The sequence below is a fragment of the Anopheles coluzzii genome, chromosome 2 (assembly GCF_943734685.1).
Source record: "Anopheles coluzzii chromosome 2, AcolN3, whole genome shotgun sequence".
Classification (NCBI taxonomy): Eukaryota; Metazoa; Arthropoda; class Insecta; order Diptera; family Culicidae; genus Anopheles; species Anopheles coluzzii.
In genome coordinates this window covers 17,320,080-17,343,644 of record NC_064670.1, presented here as the reverse complement: position 1 = coordinate 17,343,644, position 23,565 = coordinate 17,320,080, and the positions used below count along the sequence as shown (strand labels likewise).

The 23,565-nt window shown below is 50.4% G+C and overlaps 2 protein-coding genes across 6 annotated transcripts; one reads left to right on the top strand and one right to left on the bottom strand.

Moving 5' to 3' along the window:
* Window positions 1-969: 969 nt before the first annotated feature.
* LOC120953569 (open rectifier potassium channel protein 1) lies at window positions 970-16,633 on the bottom strand. Of its 5 annotated transcripts, none has more exons than XM_049605850.1 (8): window positions 16,235-16,633; window positions 8,695-10,203; window positions 4,460-4,639; window positions 4,256-4,377; window positions 3,815-4,170; window positions 3,594-3,741; window positions 2,766-3,275; window positions 970-2,653 (listed from the first exon to the last, which is right to left on the bottom strand). In XM_049605850.1, the coding sequence occupies exons 2-8, from the start codon at window positions 8,834-8,836 to the stop codon at window positions 1,436-1,438; spliced, it is 2,676 nt and encodes an 891-aa protein (XP_049461807.1). In that variant the 5' UTR covers window positions 8,837-10,203; window positions 16,235-16,633; the 3' UTR covers window positions 970-1,435. The 5 variants fall into 5 exon arrangements, with proteins under 5 accessions (XP_049461807.1, XP_040229567.2, XP_040229569.2 ...); XM_040373633.2 differs by having other exon boundaries at window positions 16,413-16,633; XM_040373635.2 differs by having other exon boundaries at window positions 16,440-16,633.
* A 2,648-nt stretch (window positions 16,634-19,281) lies between these two features.
* Window positions 19,282-23,468, top strand: LOC120952688 (putative ATP-dependent RNA helicase DHX57). The gene is made up of 3 exons (XM_040372146.2): window positions 19,282-19,394; window positions 19,482-21,547; window positions 21,625-23,468. Exons 1-3 carry the CDS (start codon window positions 19,327-19,329, stop codon window positions 23,358-23,360), a joined length of 3,870 nt encoding a protein of 1,289 aa, XP_040228080.2. The 5' UTR covers window positions 19,282-19,326; the 3' UTR covers window positions 23,361-23,468.
* Window positions 23,469-23,565: the final 97 nt, after the last annotated feature.

The following is a 23,565-nucleotide window of genomic DNA, read 5'->3' as shown; positions in this document are numbered from 1 at the left end:
CTCGCCGGTGTCCTTGTTGTGCAGCGCCACCCTTGGTCCCACGCCCAAAGCCGGCCCGTTTCGGTGTAACCAATGCTCTAGCACTCTTCCTCGAATCTGGCTCCACAGTGCGAACTATTACGGTGGGCAAGTCAATCGTGAATTTTTATGGGGCAAACATCGGCAACATTGCTTCCCAGCCTGTTGGTGCTGTGTTTTGGGCAATAGCAAAAAGCTCATATTTTTTTCCTCCACTACGAGAGGTGTAAATAATCTGAAAAAGGACCCATTCTCGGGAACACTTTGCAGGCGCGGTGCTAAAATAGACATCAAGTGCAAATCGGGCTCGGACAATTTTACCGGAACGCACGGTCCTGTGAGGCTCTAAATCGATCCTTCACACTATAATCGAGCGTTTGTATCTTTCCGAACAATGTTTTCGACCACTGTACGGATACGGGGATGTGTGTGTGTGTGTGGGATGTGGGGGAGTCTTGTGTGGCAAAAATGCTCCCTCCGTCTGTCTGCCAGCAGAACATGGCAACAAAGCTCCAGCTCTGACGGCTATTTCAAAAAAGCACAAAGCCCATCAATGATACATCAGCTCTCCATCACCAGGCACATCAGCACCGGCAGCATGCACAATGCTCGCCCGCTGCTGCTCGGTTGAATGATTTTCCCATTTTTTGCACCAGAACCAGAACCGGAGGGAGAGTAAGGGGCGGAACATTTGAATGGTTGCGATAAAAATACAACCATGGAAAACGAAAGCAAAAAAAACCCTTCTGACGCTCGCTCAACACCTTCCCACCGAAGGTGGGCGCCGTGCCAAGTGCACAGAATCAATTAGAATGCACAAAAGCTGCCCCTGTCGCTCGTCTGGTGCTCGCCGCTCCACTCAATTTCCAATCAAACGGAAATAACAACCGAACGGTTAGAATCTATTGCTAGGAGAGAAGAGAAGTAGAAGAAAACACAAACAGCACCACATCGGTTTAAAGGGACGGTAGACAGTGGCCGGTAAGCAACTCGGCCACTTGACTGCTTTATTTTGCTCTGTTTTTTGTTCCGTTTTCCCGTTCACAAAACTGTCACTGTGTACTGTTTGACGATCACGATCGCTCCACAATCTTCCACTGGTCCGCATGCCATAGGGCTCGATGGGCCACTGTGTAAACCTACAAGCTACTGCAATAACTTCCGCACTACCGCATAATGACTGGTTGGAATGGCATCAGATAGTTGTCTTCCCCCTTGCTGCTCTGGCATAAATAATTTCATACATCTCTACGCGCTGTTCCGGGGCAACGCCCCCTGTTGGCCCACCGGGACAGCGTTACAATACTGATACGTTGCTGCGTTGGTGGTGGTTGTGGTGATGTTGGTGGTACGCCTTCCACACTGGTGTTTTTGTTGCTAATGCTACTAATTCTACCCGCGGTTGTGCCCCAGCACCCTAACGCTTCTCGTCGAACAGATTGGACAGGCTGCTGTGCCGGTTGCGGCCACTGTTTGGCACGGTCAGCCCACTGACCGCGGTCGATTGGTCCGAGTCCGAGCGCATCAGATTCGGCCGCCAGCGGAACTGGGGTCCCTGGGGTCCGGCTGGTGCGACGCCAGCCGTGCCACCGGCCGACGGTACGGTCAGATGGGACGATTGGTGGGTAGCGAGCGGGCTCGGACGGGACGACAGCCGGCGCTGGAGCGTCGTCGTCGGCAGATTGTGCAGCGACTGGGACGACGAGCTGATGTGCGGCGAGCCGGGCAGCTCGGGCCCACCGGTTGGCCCGGCTGGCGGCCGCGGACAGTGCCCCGGTGGATAGGCCAGGTTCGAGGGGCGGACGCTGAACCGACGCCGGATCGGCTTGGGCGACGGACCGATAATGCCGAGCGTTGGGCTACCGCCACCGGCCGGCGACCCGGACACCGTGGCCGAGTAGGAGGGTGGATTCGTTGGACGGAACGAGGGTCGCCGCAGGACGGAGGGGGCCGAATCGGCACTGCCGGTGCGACCGAGCGGCGGCTTCAGCGAGCCACGGCGCGACCCGCCCGCCTCGATCGGCGGCGTGAACAGGGTCAGCAGCGACGGCAGATTGCTCGCCCCGCCGGCGAACGGTTGCGACTGGTGGCGGCCCGCCCGGTGGTGCAGTGTAGCGGCCTGCGGCTCGCCCGTGCCGACGCTTCCCCGGTGCTGGCCCGCACCGGCCGTCACCGTGTCCGTGTGCATTAGCTCGAGCGCGCGCAACAGATCGCCGATGGTGGTCGTTTCGAGAAGATGCTCGTCCTGCGGCGGCATCGAGAGGATGCTGCCGCGCCCGCGCGACGTCGCGCTCAGGTAGGACGAGGTGGGCAGGTTAAACATCGAGCTGCGCCCCTTGCCGGTGGCGGCAAGGTACGAATCGAGTCCGGGGGCCGTTTCGATGTCCGCCGGGGCGAGCTGCTTGGAGCGCTTGCGGAACGGGTTCAATCGCTGCAGCACGCTCCGGTTGACGGCGGACGCTTTGCTTTCCTGGCCCGTCGGTGGCATGTTGATGGTGAGGCTCGAGTCAAAGTTGACGTTGTTGGAGAGGGCGGCCCGCAGCAGATTGTCCTTCTGCTTTACCTTCTGGCGTACCTGCAGGATCTCCTGTATCTGGCTGTTGTCTCCGCCGCTCCACGTCCACTCGTTCGCATCCTGTTGCAGGTGGTGGGATGAGAGACACGAGAGAAAGAGGAAGTCAGTTGTTTACGTTTAAAAAACTAAAAACCCATCCATCATCATCGTCACCAACTTCCATCATCATTACCTGTGAGCTAAGATGCGGCGGAACGCCAATGTCGGATGCGGCCCGCGGCCGCATCGGCGGTGCCGTCAGGTAGGCGCTCTTGTCCGACCCGCTCATCGACCAGCCGGACCAGGTGCGCTCGCTGGCCAGTATCTGCGAGTCGGAAAAGCAGTTGACGCCCGCGTTCAGCGAGGCTCGCTCGAGGAAGCTCTGGTTGTCGTCCTGGTTGGCGGTAATGTTGCCCAGCGCGGTTACGACGCGCGCCAGCAGCTCGGCCGGCTGTACCAGTGCCTGCACGCCGAACGTTTTCTCCCGATTGATGCGGTTCAGGTCGGTGTCGGAGAGCCGGCGCACCAGCGATCCACCGTCCACCGGCCGTGTCGCTGCAAACACGAGAGCACTTTCCGAGTTGGCGCGCTTGCGCCGAATGGTGGGCTGCTCCGGCGGCCGGTACATCGACAGCTCCGGGCACGAGCTTGATCTGCTTTTCGACAGGCCTAACCACCGGTCCGAAGGTTCCTCGTACACGGGCTGCAAATAGGACACTAATGAATTGCAATGCCAAAACCGTCGCTTCAATGGGAAGCGTTGGGAGGGGATTTTATGTTTACTGTGTGTGTATGTGTGTGTGGGAAGGAGGACAAGAATTCGAGCGCCCTTACCGAGCTTGTTCCGTCCACTGGGCGGGCGAGTAGATGCATTGGAAGAAAATGTTTGTTTGAATTGTATTTCACCCATTACCAGCAGTACGCTAAGTTAATGTGGCCGAGCCGAGCAAACAGCACGCTTCGCCAGACGACAAGGAAGGCAGCGTGTTTCTTGCAAAATAAAGCAGCGGTAGTAACTTACCTTAAACTTTAGCATGTACACCTCGTTGAGAATCCTACGCAGGTAACTAATGTCTTTGGTAACTCCGTTCCACACACGGTGCTGCGTTTCCTTCAGGTTGGAAGCGACCAGCTTTTCCAGCTGTTGAATCTTTTTGTGCGATATGCCTCTGAAAGAATTCAAGATGATTCATGTATGTTTCAACACTGCCTTCCAGTTGCTCCGATTGTCGCACTACTCACTTGGCAATAAAGCCCAGTATCATAAAGATGTACCCGATGCCGGCGAAGAACCAAAAGATGATGAATATCTTGTACACGGTAAACAGCGAACCGAACTCGTGCTGCTGGGACGGCTGGAACGAGGCGGCATAGTCGCCAAATCCGATCGTCGTCAGCGTGACGAACGAGTAGTACACCGACACGTCGTACGGCCACTGCTCAAAGTACGTGAAGACGCACGCCGGCGCAAAGATGAACACGATCACGCCCGGTATCAGGTATAGCACGATCTGCCCGATGAAGCTGATGCGCCGCGGTGCGTACCCGGCGTTGGCGGATAATTTATACGCCTTGTAGCGCCGGTACAGCCGCACAAACTGCCCGAGAACGAGTGTGTGTTCATTAGGAAGGGTTAGCTGTTTGTTGTTGGTTTAACTATTATTGGTTAAACTGCCTTCTTACCCCACGGGCCCAGAACTCGCCGACGTACGCAAAGAAGAACCCATTCACCGGGAGGCCGATCAGTGCGTAAAATATTAAAAAGATGCGCCCGAACGTGTTGTGCGGCGAGATGTTACCGTAACCTGAAGTAGCAACAGGATAGTGATGTTAGGAGTATCAATACAACAAAAAATGGTCGTACTTGTCCATTTGCTCCCTACTTACCGACGGTAGAGCAAATGATAAAGGCGAAGTAAAATGAATGATAAAAATCCCACACGTACGGTGGTTCATACTCGTCCTCGGTATAGTTGGTCACCCTGCTGCCGCAGTATTCGTCCAGCCGGCCGATCAGTTTGCGCTGCAGCTCCATATCTTCCGGTGACAAGTAGCGAACGAGCATTTCTGTGGGGAGGAGAATAGGAACGCAAAAAGAGAAGAGCTCGTTATGACGTTTTGAAGGATTGTTTGAATTCGTTTCAGCCCGTTTATTCTACATTGTTGCGAGACTAACACGTTCCATTAGCACCTGTAGCATGGTGTGTGGATTGTATGGCATTTGCTCGAACACAAGTGCTATAAGACTGTTATAGCGCAGTGTAACATTTGACACTATTCTTACGATGGTTTCATTCCTGTAGTAACAAAGGTAAACTAGGAAGTAGTGCTTTGGGCGTAGCAGAAACTATTGCATCCAATCAAATGATGTCATTCTTATTGGAGATACGTTTTCATTCGTTTCCTATTTGAAACCATATGTTGCATTTTACTGCATCGCAATCGCAGGTGGAACATTTTTACGAATAAAATAAAATATCCATAAAATTCATGTTATTTCATCAATACGAGAAGAGCACACCAAGAAAGACGTTCAACTTTCTCCAAAATTTTACGCTCACAGCTCAACGTTTGATATTTGAATATTTAAATCGTTGTTTGCTCAACAACTTTCCACCAGGATGACTAATCTGGCGAATGAATTTATCGCCAGCTTCTTTTGCGTTAATTTCTCGCATGGCAGTCTAACACCCAAAGTCCGCATCATGGCTACGCAAATAGAAACTGACGGTGTGGTCGCAAAATATCGATGTTCCATTAAAAAAAGGCGATCTGCCCAACTATTGTGAACAAGGAAGCGAGTGCTAATTGGATCACGAAAATGATAGCCTAGTTTGGTGTTTAATGACTTGTTCACATGTACCATGGACACCCAGGTAGAGCTGATCGCAAGCCACACGCTGTTCAACTATCTCAACTCTTTTCCCTTTTTTTCTGGCTTCCGCTTTTCCTTAGTCCTTAGGTCGTACATTGTTGTACGCCGTCGCTGTGGTGCCATCGACTGGCGCGACTACTGTGAAGATTCACCCGACCGTGCGAATTGATCTTTATATTTAATATCCAATTATCGATTCCAGATGGATCTCTAGATCACGATGAACACGAGATTGGCGGCACCAAAACTTCAACCTTCAATTCAATTTGATTATTTTTTTGTATCTTATTGCAATTGTACTTAGAAACAAGATATTGTGCGTATTCAATCATCGGAGCGCGCAATGGGCGCTATCTAAAGTAGTCATTCAACGTGTTGCCCGCTGCTAGGGCTACTTAACCATAAACGTATTCACCCAGCTGTCATATACCGCATTCCGCGCTGATTTATTGACTCAAATCGAGCTTTACAATCGCAACGCAACGTGCAGATTAGTTGCGATGGGCACGCGCCAAACCAGTCATTAATTAAGTGCCGCTAGTTATTTCACCCCTACGGCAGTCCCTGTTACCCTGCCGTTAACGGCGTCTTGCCCGATCGCTCCAACAGTCTGGACCGCTTGGGGCGACCGGGAAGTTGGCGTGATATACATACTCATATTTTCCTCATTACAACACCGTGGGTGCAAAATGTGTAACGCAATTGCCACGCGTACGCCCGACAACGACTACAAACCGGGCATTGTAATATTCAAATTAAGCAATCGTGTGCAGCTGGGTAATGGGAATGAGCCCGGTACGAGCACTAGAGTGCCATTCGATTGCACTTGACACTGGCGAGTGAGTGAGCTTGCTTGTTGAGTTGAGCTTGGGGAGGGCAAACGATTTAATTGAAATCACTTCATTTCTGTCAACGCGGATCGTGTGCTGGAAGCCGATTGCAACGGTACGATAATGAGCTGATCCAAGCTGGAGTATCCGCAGCATCGGGCAGCATGATCGAAGGCATACAATGTTGCTGTGGTGGTGGCATTGGATTCGTATCGGAATTGGGATTGTTTGTGAATAGATGAGAATAGGTTAGCGCAAATTGATCCAGTAGAATTGGATGCTCTTCAATCATCCTACAAATATGAGTGAAATGAGTGATTTTTTATAGCAAATGATCGTGTGATGATAGTGTACATATTTGCAAAGACTACAACATACTTATTGCTGTGTAAATAAAATTCTATTTTACATTTCCTGTACAAGCTCAAAACTTTTTACCGTGGACGTAAGAGTGTCAGCACCCAAGTAATATGCAATCAATCACGGATCCCTTCCAAGGTATATTTGTTATCACAGCCCATCGACTAGTCACCTCTCAGCATTGCCCTTTTGTTATTCATGTGTCCGATAAACGGGAACGGTATTTACAAACAAAGTTTAACACGATTTTGTCATTAAATGTAATAGTTTCCAATGCACAGAACCACACACGCCCGTGAGAGTTGTAGCTGGATCGCGAAAAGCACACATCGCGAGCAGCGCATCCAGCCTCAAGTGTGTCCTCAGTCAGTGGCATCGGGCAGAACACGTGCATGTGAAGCAGCTGGCCCATCCAACCCCGTATCCCCCCCGTACACCTGCACAGTCTGCCGGCTGATAAGGGGTTTGCAAGCGGTCGTCAAGGAAAACAATAACAACAAACCACAGACCCGTGCGCCGAACCGGGCAGGCATGGGCCGCGATAATTTGCACTAGACTGAACCGTCTTGCAACCAGCATGTACGCGATGCATCCCATTCTCCAGCTCCAGCACTGGAGCGTGGCGCTTAGTGTAAACCGATACGCGCTACACCTTACCGAGCCGGAGATCGATTTCATTCACTGGTCGGCGGCACTGGCGCACTTTAAACCGTCAGCGCAGAAGCGGTTTTTTTACAGGCTCATTAAAATTTAAATTGTACTCTCGAATAAACATGTCGATACCGTCAGAGGGGGGAGTTGTGTTGTCTCCCTGGCAATTTGATGATTTATGAGCAACAGGAAATTGGTCACCGCGCGCACCGCCCCTCTGCTGACCCGAAGCGTGATGAATAGGTTCGGTTACGGTGCGACGGGTACGATTGAATTTGCATGATCGCGCGATAGAGGCCACAATCACAGCGAACGTGCTGTTTCCCTGGTGGGTAAGCGAATTAGTGGTACGATCTGCGATACCGCGCTTCACGAGAAGCGAGAAAAAATGTATGAAGGATTTTACGGGCAATTGTTAGGTGACGTGCTAGAGCCGTGTCCTTTCTTCACTAGACAGCTCAGCTCCAGCGACTAAGAATACAATAATGCACGATTTTGTTCATGCGATGCTACAGGTTTCTGATTGATTAGATAGATTATTGAATAGTTCGCATTGAAGGTACCTATAGGTACTTATCATGTTGTTATATTGCACTGATCTTCTATGCATATACCTGGCATATATTGGCTTGGCGCATCAAACTAGCGTATGCCCTTTGGCTGACTTTTGATAGCGAACCGATAAAACGGTGGTATAAAAACGAGCAACACTGCCTAGTCCTCATAAACTGGCGACTTTTTGTCGAAGTGTTTCAGTGATCTCTTGATACTGAAATTTGATATGAGATGACACTTCATCTATTTACAAGAAAATCATCTATAGCCAGTAAACATCTGTCAGATCGATTTTACAAAAGAGTGTAGTGCCTGGAAGGCCTAGGATGTGAACATACTATTGAACACGAATGTCTAGCATCAATCTTATATTACAAATGGTCATAAAAAGTGTATAAAATTAATAAGCTTCTAAGGAGTTTGCAATTGTAAAATGTTCTCTGATATGATAACATGAAATCCCAAGCTTTTTTTATTTCTATTAATATGGAAAATGTATACACGAAAATATTAACAATTAAAATAAATAAATAGACTGAAATAATCATTGGGACACTACACAACCGTGAAAACAATGATCATGGTAGCCAATAGATGCTTTTTGTTCTACCAAGGAGCAAAATTTCAACTTCAAATTGATAGCAATGAACTCCTTACGAATGCAGAATATCAACGAGCAAGAACTAACTTCTAATAAAGCACAAAACAAAGTTAACTTCACACGTATGCAATATTAACAATTCGATAAACCGATGCTGAACGAAATATATATGCACATAAAATTGGCCATCCATTCATCCATTTCCTTTTCTCGGTTTTCGCTTGCCGCTTCTCCCATGACGCACACTTACCATTAATTTCGATCCGCTCGGCCAACTCTTCGGCCCGCCGCTCCGTCTCCAGATCGTTTTCGACATGATAGAACACGCTGGCGCCCATGAAGAGGTACGCCGCGTAGAACAGGAGCAAAGCGAACCACTCCTTCGGTGTCATGTCTGGGCATTGGGCCTGGGCTACCTAGCCCGCCGAACAGCGCACACAGCTAAACGGGTTTTACTCTCCCTGCACTGCAGCTCTACGCACCAAACGACGATGTTCATTAAGGCTTGCAAGCAAGCAAAAAGGGGTTTCACTGTAGTCGCGGCTTTTCGTTACACTTTTGCACAACACTGTGCCCGATCGCGACACGTTTTCCACGGGATTCCACGGGCAATGCAGCGCAGTACACGCGGGATCACGCACAGTAAAAACGAAAACTGAAAATCTCGATGCTTAGGATCAAACAAATAAAATCACACACACACGCACGGTAGTGTAAGCTTTCTCTCCTTCTAACCGTCAGACTGATCAGCACCACATCACTCCACCTGCTCCGACGATGGAATAAACGTGGCGGAGGTCTACCGTGCGGGATCAACCACTCCGCTGGGACTAGAATTCCATGCTACTCCTTCTCCCGGCTTTGCGCATTCATTCACATTTGCCCCGAGGTACTGGTTTTACGTTCAGATTCGCTCGTTTCAGTTACTCGAAGCGAACCGGAGAGGTAAAGCTTCTCACCTTACGCCAGCTGAAGCGAGAGTCGCTGCGATCTACCTGTCGGTTATCTCCTTTCCTAAGGTGCTGAGGCTGTGCGCGTTTATCCTCCGATAGCGATCGGAGGATGTGCAGGTATACACTGTTGTCTCCGATGCACTGATTACGCTGGGCAAAAGCACTATTACACACTGACGTACACACTCACACGCTACGCATCAGGTACGTACATTTAATGAAATTCACTACCCAGAGCATCAGCACAACCGATCCAGATCTTCGCATGAACGCGAACGCACCGGTTCGATCAAGGAGATAGTTGACCCATAGGTCCACACACACACACACACACACACTCACACACACTGCTTGCACGCACTCACGCTGCAACTACTTATGCAATCAATTACCACTTCACAAAAAATGATGTATTCGATGCGTGGCCACACTTTCGATCGTTCGTGGCGTGATCGTTTCCGGCGATCCGATTAGGGCTTGAGGGCTGAGTATTGTTTCACCGGGTAAGAACAGCACAGGTACACAGGGCATTGATCACAAAAAAACGTACACGTACAGCTCCTTTAACAGGCGGAAATTACAATCATTCGTGAGCGAACGCCAATCGCGCGATAGTGGCCAGCCCTTTCCGGAAGATCCAATCGCAGCAGCAGCAGCAACAGTATACGTACGTACAGCGGAACGGGGACGGCGTTGATCAGATTATCAGTGTATGCCATAGTACATCTTCCGCCAGGTTCCACTCTTTGCCTTTGGTTGGGCCTGCCGTGCCCGCCTACTGCATTAGGATCGCTCTGGATATCGGTCTGAAAGGGATGATCGTGAAAAGATGCAAACTGCATTAACTGCGCGCCACTGTCGAACGTAATGCTTTAATTTGTGTAATTGTATGTAAATTGTGTAGAAACAAAACAGAGCCTGCTTTCTCACTGAACTTAGCGGCTTGCGCTATTTCGCTCCAATACTATGCTAAACTGCTGATATTCTATCCGTGATTTTGATAATCGTTAACGCTCCCGCAGTTTAGCTAGATGCTCGTGTCATCTTCGCCAGCGCACAAGTTTGAATGTTTTTACATTTTGCTCTGCTAGTTTCACCCTCTCTGGGCAATATTTATGAATGGCCGTTTATCTATGTAAATTTTACTGGAGCGAACCACAACAAAAAAAACAACAACCCATTCCAAGAAACTGATCGCCATTATTCAAAATCACGCTACCCTGCGCGACGTACGTGATCAAAAGCGGCACAGTTAACGCCTACAGGGCCCGTAACACAAATTGGCGGAGATTTGCAGTCCGCCAAGGAAGCTCGGTGGTGAAGATCGATCGTTCTCCATTTTTGCCTTGTCACGGACGGTGTTTGGGTGCAGATGCAGACAGGGGGGGGGAGCTGTATTTTGGTTTCCATTCAAAAAAAAGCAACACCGACTGATCGCGAGAAGGTAGCCCAATGCTCCCCGCGGGATACGACCATGCGGCTGATAATTTATGCTGTGATTTCTATGCAAAAACTCACAATTCGATCTTGCCCGGTCAAACCCGGTCCCCAATCTGGTCTGCGCTTCCGAACGACTTCATTTTCATGCGGCACGTGTGATTTAATCAAACTGCTGCTAACTTGCTTTCTATGCTGATTGCGGTGAAGGCAATGGGCAAGCTAAGGCAGTGTGGATGCTCCAGCACAATGGTTCAGGTGTGGAACATTGGATGGAACAATCCACGCTACCAATTAAGTTGGAATCTTCTAAGAAGATGGTAGTAAAATGCGACGATCGCTCTTTATGAAAATTATACACAAACAACAAAAAATACATCACACTCGCACAAGGTCTTACAGCTTCTTCCGAAATTCTCTTGCTCAATGCTACACTGGCCAGTGGGTTTCTGGGGTTGTTCGTACATCATTTGCTTCCTTCCGCGAACGAAGCCGTACGTACCATTAGCGTATTTTATATCCCGGCACACCGGCTGCAAACGTGGGCCATTTTAATTGGGCTACAATTTCGTGAAGACGATACATCGTTTGCGCTTGTGCCTCTGACTCAAAAGTACAACTCATCGTTGGTCAGAAAATAACACACCAACCTATCACAACGCCCGAGACCGTTGGTCATCCATGGCGATGGCTGGAATCCGGCCGGAAGTCGGACACAAAGTAACACAAGAATTCCAGCTCCTCCGTCTGCCATAAATTACTTCGTAAGCTCGATCTAATTGCTATTATTTTAAAATCCCACTCGGTGCGATTAAACGCACCTTCTTGTGACGTCCAGAAGAAGCGTTCGCAGGCGATAGCACACACTCAAATAAGAAAAAAAGCACACATAACAAGCCACATTATACGACGAGCTGGTGTGTGCCAGTAGGAGCTACAGTATTGGGAAATTATAGTTTAGAATGTGTTCTACTGGCTTGCTTTGCAAGGTAGAAACCACCAACCAGCAGGAGAGCGGTGAATTAATTTATTGCTTGGTGTGAAGCATCTTCACCCTATTCACTTGGCAAATATAACACTTTTTTGCTTCCCAGTCCCAGTTCAAAGTGGGTCGTTCAAACATGCGGAGAAATAACACCAGCACCGGGCATACTATCGATCGAAATCGCCTTTGCAAGTGTGATAGGAAGTTCTAATCCACCCTTCGTTGACGCACAAACCGGCCAACGTGAGTGGTGAACCGTCATCCAATGGCGCTATCCTGACAGTAATCTTACTGCCATAATCGCATCATCCTAGCGACTCGTTTCGCAGCTCGACAGCTGCTCGAGGAGTTTTACGGCACTATGACGATGGTCAGCGGATAGTTTTTGAGTGCATTTATTGGTACCAATTTCACCCACCCGCGTGATTGATTGTCCCGGTTCTATTCTCCCACCATTCCGGCGGAGCCCGCGCGAATAAAATGTCTTATCGGCGAAGCACGAAGAGCACCTTGACCATTCGCAACTGCTTGAGAGGTGCAACGCTGCACCCGTCGATTCGGTCAGCTGTGTCAAATGGTTTATCATCATCGGCTTATCGGAGATCTTGTACGTTATGGATGGACAGATAGAGTGTCGTTTGTCTATCGCACGATTGTTGATTCGATTGTTGCCCTCTGCTAATCTGGCGGTTGTATTAAATAGCCGGGGTGATCGGGGTGATGGCCATCGATTCAGATAAAATGATCTATAACTCAATCATTGTGGTTAGCAGGCTACCAGATAATTATAACAAGCAGATAAATGATCACAGCGAATTAACATTTCATTATTTCTTATCATCCTGCTGTCCATTTTCCAACTATCCAAGTTTAGCGTTATGATATTGATTGTTTGAAGTGGCCTTAAATCGCTCTAAGCGCTAAGGAACCAACAGTCTGGCTTTTTTTTACTCTCCTTCTTTTTGTTTTGCGTAAATGTAGTTCCAATTGCCCCTTGCCAAACACCGGCTACCAACCGGCACCGTGAAACGTTCACTCATCCATGAACTTTTGTTTGCAGCGGCAAAGTGAGCTCGGGCCAGCAGCGCGAAGGTAACAGAGCACGCGGAGGTTCGTCGCTTACCGGCCACCACTAACACAGCCAGTGTGCCCCCAAAACTAACCGTGAACTCCGGGGCCTGGCTCAGACACAAGGCTTATGCGGCGGCACGCACGGCCCACCGAGATACCCAGTGACCGGTTCGATCTTTACCAGGCAAAGCAAAGCAAATGTCGCGTGAAATGTTGCCGAGCGCTTATCGCGTTCGCGTTCCGGTTCGGGATCGGTCGACATTGAGAACGTATGGCGAACGAAACGGGTGCCGAAACCAAATGCTGTAAAGCTTTCTTTCCGATTCTAGCACGTGCTAGGCCAAATGGTGTATTTTGCCTGCTATGTGGGCCAAGGTCGCTGTGCGGTGCGATTTCGATGATCCGAAAACATGAACCAGCAGCAACACAGAAGGAAACAAGACAAAAGAAAGAAACAAAAAACAACAAAACGTAATGTAGCTGGTAATGTTTAATTGCCGTGCGGCAAAGGTCTTGCCGAGTGAGGAAGAACTGACCACGCTGAAGCTGCTTGGTACTAGCAGCAGCAGCAGCAGCAGCAGCAACAAAACAACAGCTCACAAGAAACGGCTAGAATGAGGAAAACAACACTTCCATCGTGGCAACCATCATCGTCCGAGTGGCATTGAACGTGAACTTTCTTAACCTGGTGCAGCTCGTTCGTTCGGAAGCGTTCGAGAGCGGGAGCTGCTGTCTGCTGCATGTGCTGCATCCAAAATCGTGTTCGATCTTCTCATGCTCACAATAACTCGCTCGCCTACGGCAGAGTCGGCCCACGAAAGCACGAAACGCAACACCGAACGAAGGGCACTGGGAGAATGCAAAAACAAAGAAGACATCGAAAACAAAACTTGAACTTGCCCACCAGCAGAGCGCTTATGCTACGGGCACAAGTGCAAACCCGCGCCCACGTGTGTTTGTGTGCGAGGGTTTTATGTGTGTTTTTTGTTTTGCTTCTTAAGCCATCCGATCACCACGCTGACGCTTGGAATGGATGTCCGAAGGGGTCATCGAAAGGGGTACGATCATCCGCCACAAACTGAGACACTTGCACGGTCGGGCACGGTGGTCGTGGGCACTCTCTAGAGTCTAGACACTTCCAAACAGCTCCAGCACACGTCAGAGTTCGAACCGATACCCTGAACCCATCCATTATAGATCTCAATGCACTGGCGGGGAGCATCTTTAAGTGGCTCTCTTTCTCGCTCTTCCCGAGCAAAACAAGATAGCCGATCATCACAGTATCAGAGATGCTGCTGATCGTTAGTTAGCTGCCTCGCTCGCAAGATCCGATCGCGCGGGAAAACGATGCTAACTATGCTAATCGAAAACTAGACCAGGCGCGCGCTGCTCAACCATCCCGGGCAGGGCGGGTCGTCAATTCGCGACCCTACTTATCGAACTCTCGTGTCATCTATTTGCACCTGCCCTTGTGTGAGCGCCTCGGCTCGTTTGCTCAAGTGTGTTTGTGCAGCGGTTGGGAGGACCACGGGCAGTACGTTTACATTCTGTTTACCGTTGGAATTTTCATAACAATGCAAATGACGGATCGGGATAGGCTGCCAATTAAGTTACGGTGTTCTTGGTGGTGGTCTTTGGAAACGGTCGCAGTTGGGACGGTATCAGGGACGAGTGAAGAGAAGAAGCAGAAAAAACAAACTAGAATCGCTGATTAGAACATATTTCACAAACGAGCTCTCAACCCCGTCGGGCAGGGCGGGGTACCAGTATACGGCGATTAAACGGTATCGGATACACCGCTGCCCTGCGACATGCATTTTCATGCAGCCGACCTCTGATACTGGTATGGCTGCATTGTAAAGTCGGGTAATTGGTGCTGTTTTGCTTAGGCATCCTTATCTTGTCCTTGGCACAACAATGTGTAAGCCTGTGCTGGTAGAATGCTGGATGAATCAATCGTAACCGTACCATGAGTAACAATACGGCATAAAAATTCGGATCAAACGATCACAGGTCAGGGCATCGAGGCTGGGTGACTGTGACATACTTCTTCGCTTCGTCGCGCCATCCGATCGCGCGTGTTATTAGTTATTAATCGTTGACGCAATATAAACCAAACTTCGCTGAACGCGCATCACGTGACAATCGGATCCACACGGATAGAGAGGGAGACAGAGAGAGAGAGAGAGCAGGATTGCCAAAAGCACTATGATCGCTTCAATCACGTGGAACGGGTTTTGAAGGGGCAGCAATCAACAGGGGGATATTTCGGGAAGTCCAGCCGGGACCAACACGGCTCCGAAGGAGCTGTCGTCATCGAACAGCACTCAAAAGCACCAAATTCTGATATGCGGCCGGATTTCACCTTCCAACTTTTAAACCATCATCCACGATTGCGATGCGACAAACGGTCACTTTAACCTTGCTCATCCGGAACGGCCGGATGCGATCGATTTCGAGCGAGCGATCGTCATCGATGCTCGAAAAGATCGACGATCGGTTAAACGGTTATGCGAGAATCGGCGCGCAGCGAGGCAACTTTCGCGCACACCCACACGGGGGGAGGCTGGTGACCCGTTTTGCATTTGCTGCAAATTGTTTTGTCGATCGTTTTGTTATTTTTTTTTTTTAATTTCTCTGACCAGTACGATGGCAACTTGGCGACGGAACAGACGGGACAGTCCAACACAGGCACACACTCGGCCAGTGCGCAACGCTCCACACGCTCGCCTACTCTTTGTCGGAATGTGATAAGGTTGGACGGCTTTTACACGCGCTCACACAGCTTGCCTATTGCTACTATCAGCGCGCCTGGGTATGGCTACCGCCAGGAACTATCGGACAGAAACGGTTTCAGTTAGAAAAGGGTACGTTTTTTTTTTTTTGCTTGAATCATTGCACCGGCGGTTTTTCCCTCCCATTCGCTTCGTACCATCACACGTGCAAAGATGGTAGACGAAAGGGAAACAACAAAACACATTCTTAAATTACACCACTTTAAAACACACACACACATTCGCACAAACACTAACCAGAGTCGTGTTATTGCACCGATCCGTCCCAAAACCGCACTCAGCGAGGCGAGGTTTGCGCGCAGGCTTTTTCGCGAAGGCTGTGGAACTGCGGACTCTGCAACGTACCCGAGCGACCGGCACCGACTGATAGGCCGCGAGCGGGCAGCACGAAATCCGACCGCACGATCGAGCTAAATCCCGCACCACCACCACCACCACCGCGCTGTCGAACGCGTCGATCAAGTGGAAACACGACCACGAGACCTCTATGCGCGAAAAGCAACGACAAGATCGGTGCGTAAGGCGTAAAAAACCGAAAAAAATACTCACACACACACACACACAGAACCGAGGAATCAGTGATCGCGACTACTGGGATGGGGGGTGGGAGAAGAGTGTAGTAGAGCGGTAGAATCGTCTAGTCAGCAGTACAAAAACGGCCACCCGATTGTGTGCCCTTTTTTAACGCAACTGTTTGTATTTTTTTGTTCTTGTTAGTCTATCGAACCGGAGCTGACGAAGCTGACATGCCAACCCTTCTAATGGCTGCGGATGAACTGCGACGGTTCTTGCATTGACGCTGCACTTGACACTGCAGCACGATCCTATTGCCCTGTGCTGTGCTGGTTGACTCGGTCCACTCGATCCACTCGATTCACTCGCTCGACTCGGGCTCGCTCCGCCTTATCAATCAGTCGTTCGTGCGAGCCCCGACCCAGCAGCGGTCGGGGCAGCATGCATTATGCTGTGACAGATGCGCCCGTGTTCGGTGTGCGCCACACGACCGATTACCCAGCGCAATGATCCGTGTGATAATGCAACGACCCTTTCGACAACCCACCCCCACCCAGCCACGGTGGCTTATCATCCGCGGCTGACCCGCGCAGCGAGTGTCATTGGCGCAGCATCGATACGCTCTGCCAATTGATGGCCTGACGGCGAGGGCAACAGACAACAGAACAGGTGCAACCGGGTGCAACACAAAGGCATGGAACAGAAAATGTGCAACCCCTGCCTCCTGGATCGTTTGCTCGATTACTAACCCAACTTACCAGCCGCGTCATCCAGCCGCGTACGCATAATCTTTGTGATCACAAAGCGCACAAGCGACACGATTTGTGACGATTGTTAGCCTTTTCTCGACAAAGAATCCTACAAAGTGTACAGATGGTGGCAGATGACGGCTGCAAGATTCGATATGCAAATTGCACAGGCGCGAACCGGCGCACACTCGTGAATCCCTCTTCCCCAATGCTTTCGATGCGTCCACAAACAAAGAAAACACAATCACCAATCCGGCCTTGCCGTGGTGACTGCTCTGCCCCTGTCCACGATAAGAGCTATCCTTCCCGAAAAGCAAACACTGCCGGGTGTTAGCGCAACGTTCCTCCATTACATCAAATGTCGAAGTATATGTTCATGTTCATAAATGGCTCACGTAATTCGGAAGGCTTATCAAAGCGCCCCCCGAAGCTGGTCATTTCATATCAACTTATGTAATCATTAAAATCGATTAAAGCATTTTACGGCGAGAAAGATTTACAGCTAATCCGGAGACACCTTTCTTATAGATTCTCATCCAATCGAATTCTTTTCTTGTGATACGATCGGATCGTGCAATAAACGTGGTACTTACGCTCACAGGACACCATCCCTACGTTTCATCCATGTACGTGTCGTCGTATTACAACGAGGGTCCAGTACTGCCCCGGTGACACTGACATTGCACGCGGAGCTCCTATTGTGACAGTGCTTCAATCGTACCAGCGCGCCCGCACCCACAACCGCGGGATGGTCGGAACACGAGACGGGTAATAAGTTTCCGATCAGTGAACCACAGACAAGCCACACGCAATTGAATGTCAATTCGTGTATGTTTTTTTTTTTTTTTGGTAAAGCGGTCGAGAAGAGGGCGGTTGGGATGCAGCTGATACAAAAAGAACTAGTACCGGAACAACAATGGAACAACGGATAGTTTTGATTCACATCCAATATTTTGCCTGACCTTGACAAACCCCTTCCATGGTTCGTAACGGAATTTTGTGGCAGTCCGAATTGTTCTATTTTTGTGCGATTATCTGTGTGCACTTTTTTGTGGTTTATCTGATTGGCGAGAGGGTAGAATTAAGGGGGGTTCGATTTGGAATGATTCACATTGTCAAAAATTTTGAATTAACGGAGTAGTTTGATGGTTAGATGCAGCTGATTTTTACAAAAGTTTGGCATAAGTTTAATTAGATTTCAAAGGATTTATATTTTAAAAACGCAATTGCACAACATTTTTCAGTCGTCAGATGCAATGAAAAGTAGCTTATAACTATTTTTCTGCAAAAAAACGTAGCAGAATCTTTTTTAAAATATCAACTGGCTTCTTTAAATGCTTTTCCTTTCCTGTGAAATTGAATCATTCTTTGGGTTTGCTCCATAATTCATAAGGGTTGTAGTAGAGTTGTGCTAAATTCACAAAAAAAAACGGAACTGGGTCCGAACGGTTCCATCAAATTTCGAAACCAGCTCCGAAATCGTTCAGAAGTGTCGGAATCGTCTGGAATCGCCCCTAAAATGTTTTGAGCGTTGTGATTTTTCTTTGTATTTTTCCGTTGTTTGGTTGTTCTAAATATAGACAAGAAAAAAACTAACCCATGTTTAAAAATTGCACGACCCAAGGCGCAGTTCACTTGACATCTTATGATCGTTTAAGGTAACTGTGACTTAATAGTAGAAGTGCTATGGCTGCTACAAGCACGGACGTGGCATAATTCCCATCCAGTTAGGTAGTAAAATAAGTGTAATAATCATGTATAATACTGGCAAGACCATCCAGTCTATGACGACAAAAATATTTGAATACATGAAGTCTTCAAGGTCTCAAGAAACTTGGGAGCTGTATGAAAGTCCGTTTTGCTTTTTTTATATTTTTATTATACTATATTTCTTTTTACCTTCGGTATTTATTTCAGGCAGCAACAAAATCCTACCTGTACGAACAAAAATTCAAAATAACTAATTTTAAATCTTCCACACCCAACATTGGAGAGCATTACAAGCGTTTTGAAATTGGCGCCAACGTGTTATTGCAAGCACGTGATTGTTGAATGTAATGTTGCACACAAGTTTGATGCAACGTATTGTATCCAAATATTCCCGATGCTACAGACAGAAATACTAAAAAATAAAACCATATCATGTTACGGTACGTGTTAATTTCAATTTCGATGCAATTTCGATTTCAAAAAAGTGCCTCTCTTTAACCGGAAATTATTTTATTCCCTTTTATTCCACGCCCTCTCTCTTTCATTCGCTTTGGCTGAACTATGGGCAACTTAGTGGCCAAGGTTTCCGCTTTTTTTTTTGGAACCAAAACACGACCAACGTGACACCTGTCAGTCGGAGCTACGTAAACAACGGCGGCGCACGGAAACATGGACGGGGAAAGCCAGCAGCTGATTTCGGACTGTTTTTTGAGAACAATCGTCGACCCAAGATCCACGTAAGCAGCACACATTCTCTTTCGGTAGGAAGCGGCTATCGTCCCGTGCCTAACTCGAACCGGTCGGTGTCTCTCCCTCTTTCGTAGCAATGCACCGATCGAACCGCCGCCCACCAAGCAACCCGTCAAGGTGGAGCTGCAAGTGCTGCGGCTTAAGGATGAGTCGCAAACCCTCATCATGGACACGCTGCGGTCAATACACGGCGAGTCCTTTCAGCTGGGCGACATCTCCAAGTACGAGGACAAGGGAGGCCGGATGAAGAAAGGCTTCTGGCAGGATCGGGGCAACCTGGTGATACAGGGCGGTTTCGACTACTCCAACATCCCCCGCACTGGCAACAGCAACGAGGACAAGTTCCGGATGTACGCAGTGATGAAGCTGCACAGCTACGCCTTCCACCGTTCGCACTGCGAGGAAGCGCTCGATCACCACAACGGGGACGTGGACAAAGCGCTGGCACTGCTGTTTTCCAAGTATTTCCCCCCGCCGAACGATCTGCCGCCGGTGGCGGAAGATCACAACGAGGACGATCTCGACACGTTGCGCGCGGACGAGCGGGAGGCGCTGGAATCGATCTACGACAAGCTGTTCGTGGAGAAGGAGCACAATCGCGTGTGGCAGCTGAAGTTTAAAATCGACCATCTGCTCACGCACAGCCCGTCGGAGATGAAGAAGCAGGCGGAGCGGGAAGCGCAGCAGGCCGAGGAGGAGAAGCGACGCATGCTGGAGGCGCTGGCAAAGAAGAAGAAAGCGAAGCGTGAAAAGTGTTGGAACTTTGCGAAGGGAAAGTGCCGGTATGGCAATCGGTGCCATTACTCCCACGAACTGGACGAACCGAAGGACGAGTCCGATAAGAAGCCCGGCAAAAGGGGCACCGACAAGGCGGCCGATGAGGATCCGAACTGGTTCTATCTGGAGATACGGTTCCCACCGGGCAACCGGTACCCGTTCGAGCGGCCAATACTGTTGCTGAAAACGACCTGCTCCGACATCCCGGAGCAGCTGTGCCTTAGAGTGAACCGTCGGCTGGTGCAAGAGTGCATCGAGCTGACGAAGGACGGCATGCCGTGCATCTACACCGTGGCCGACCTGCTGCAGAACGACGAGGAAATTGGGCGGTTTATCGAGCAAGATCGCTACCAGTTCCCGGATGGGCGCCGGTCGCTGTTCTACGTCCCGGAACAGGACGCGGACGACGGTGGGAGTGGGGAAAATCTGCCCACGCACCATCAGCGGGGCGTAACCGGTCGGCAAACCGGGCCCAAGCTGAACCCCGACCAGCTGATGAAGGAGGACCGCAACATAGTGCGCAAGTTTATGGACAAGCAGACGAATGCGGCGTACAAGGAGATGCTGAAGAACCGTCGCAATCTGCCCGCCTGGACGAAGATGAGCGAAATCGTGGCCCTGATGGAGGCGCATCAAATACTCGTGATCAGTGGCGAGACGGGCTGTGGAAAGTCAACGCAAGTGCCGCAATTCCTGCTGGACGATTGGCTGCTCCAATCGTCCAAGCTGAAGCCGAACGAGCCGCTGCGCCACGTAGAGATCATTTGCACCCAACCGAGGCGTCTGTCCGCCATTGGCGTGGCGGAGCGAGTGGCCGACGAGCGGAACGAGAAGATCGGCAATACGGTCGGCTATCAGATACGGCTGGAGAACAAAATTTCTTCCTCCACCCGACTGACGTTCTGCACGACCGGCATCCTGCTGCGGCGGCTGCAGTCCGATCCGACCCTTGCGACCGTCACGCACATCATCGTCGACGAGGTGCACGAACGAAGCGAAGAGTCCGACTTCCTGCTGCTCATACTGAAGGAGCTGCTGACGAAGCGCACGGACCTGAAGGTGATTCTCATGTCGGCCACGCTGAACTCGAACCTGTTCGCGAGCTACTTTGGCGACATACCGGTGCTGGACATCCCCGGCCGAACGTTCCCCGTCGAGCAGCTGTTCCTCGAGGACATACTGGAGCGGAGCGGGTTCGTGCTGGAACCGGACTCGCAGTTTTGCCGCAAGCTGCGCAAGGGTGAGCAGGAGCTGCTGCTACAGGAGCTGGAGTATTCGGACGTGAAGGCGGCGAATGCGGCACCAGCCAAAACGATACGCGACGAAAATCTTAAAATGGCTGACATGTTTGCAAGATATGCGGGTAAGGGTAGCAACGGTTGGACGGGGTTGGTATTATAAAGCATAGTTGCGCTACAAAAACTCCATCTTTCATTTCAGACTACTCGAAGCAAACGTGCAAAGCGCTATATCTGATGGATCCACTGCGCATCAATCCGGAACTGATCGAGCACGTGCTAACCTACATCGTGGACGATACGTCGCACGGCTGGCCAAGGGAAGGCTCCATACTGATCTTCCTGCCCGGTTTGGCCGAAATACAAACCGTGCATGAATCGCTCGCCGAAAGCAAACTGTTTGGCCCGAGGGGCGATCGGTTCGTGCTGATACCGCTACACTCGATGCTAACGAACGAGGAGCAAGCGCTGGTGTTTCGCAAACCTCCCAAGGGCAAGAGGAAAATCGTGCTCAGCACCAACATTGCCGAAACGTCCGTTACGATCGACGATTGCGTGTTCGTGCTGGACTGCGGCCAGATGAAGGAGAAGCGCTTCGACTCGAACCGCAACATGGAGTCGCTCGAGATGGTATGGGTGTCGCGGGCCAACGCACTGCAGCGCAAAGGCCGTGCCGGTCGCGTTATGCCCGGCGTCTGCATACACCTGTACACCCGGCCCCGCTTTACGCATCACATCCTGGGCCAGCCGGTGCCGGAAATTCACCGCATACCGCTCGAGCCGCTGCTGCTGCGCATCAAAACCCTGCCCACGTTGGCGGAGCGTGCGCTGAACGAAGTGCTCGGCGCCATCATCGAGCCGCCGAGCGTGGAAAACATTCAGGCGGCCAAGAAGCGACTGATCGACGTGGGCGCCCTCGACCTGGAGGAGCAGCTCACACCGCTCGGGCATCATCTGTCCGCCCTGCCGGTTGACGTGCGGATAGGCAAGCTGATGCTGTTCGGCGCGATCTTCCAGTGTCTGGACAGCGTGCTGACGATGGCCGCCATACTTAGCTACAAGAGCCCGTTCGTGTCGCCGTTCGGGAAGCGGGACGAGGCCGACAACCGCAAGCGCCAGTTTGCGATCGCCAACAGCGACCATCTGACGATGCTGAGCGCGTACCGCCGCTGGCTGGAGGCGGCCCAGAAAAGCCGCTACGCCGGCCAGTGCTTCGCGGAGGAAAACTATCTGTCCGGCAAAACGTTGGCCACGATCGGCGAGATGAAGTACCAGTTTCTCGAGCTGCTCGTCTCGATCGGGTTCGTGCCGATCGATCTGTCCGGGCGCAGCCGCGCCAAACGGCAGCAGCTCGACGATCTGCTCAAGCTGACCGGGGCGGAGATCAACGTGAACGGCACGAACAATCGGCTGCTGGCGGCCATCCTGTGTGCCGCCCTCTACCCGAACGTGGTGAAAATTCTGACGCCGGAGAAAAGCTTCGTCACCGGTGCGGTCGGTGCAGTGCCGCGGCTGCCGCAGGCGTCCGATTTGCGCTTCAAAACGCAGGAGGACGGTTACGTCGCGCTGCACCCGTCGTCGGTGAACGCGACCGTCGGGTACTTCGGCTCGCCGTTTCTGGTGTACCAGGAAAAGATGAAGACGTCGCGCATTTTCATCCGCGAGACGACGATGGTGCCGCTGCTGCCGATGGTACTGTTCTCGGGCAGCGATCTGGCGATCGAGCTGCACGGGGGCGATTTCGTGATTCTGCTCGAGGGTGGCTGGTTGATGCTGCAGGCAGCGACGCATCAGATCGCGGAGATGGTGAAGTTCCTGCGCCTGGAGCTGGCGAAAATGTTGGAGCTCAAAATTAGCGACCCGCTGCTGAACTTGATGAACCAAGAGCACGGGAAGCGCGTCATCGATACGATCGTGCGCCTCATTAGCAAGGAGTAGTAGTGCGTCAAAGGTGAGGAAGATAAATGAATGTGTTCTTCATTTTACATATTGTATAGGTCGATTACTTATTCCCCCAGTTATTCCCACTGTATACATATACACTTCTTTGTGTTTGATGTTGTTTATAACTTATAATAAATCAAATTTATAAAAAAAAACCTTCCATTTGCACCGTTGAGTCCGTCCATCAGTCATCTTTATG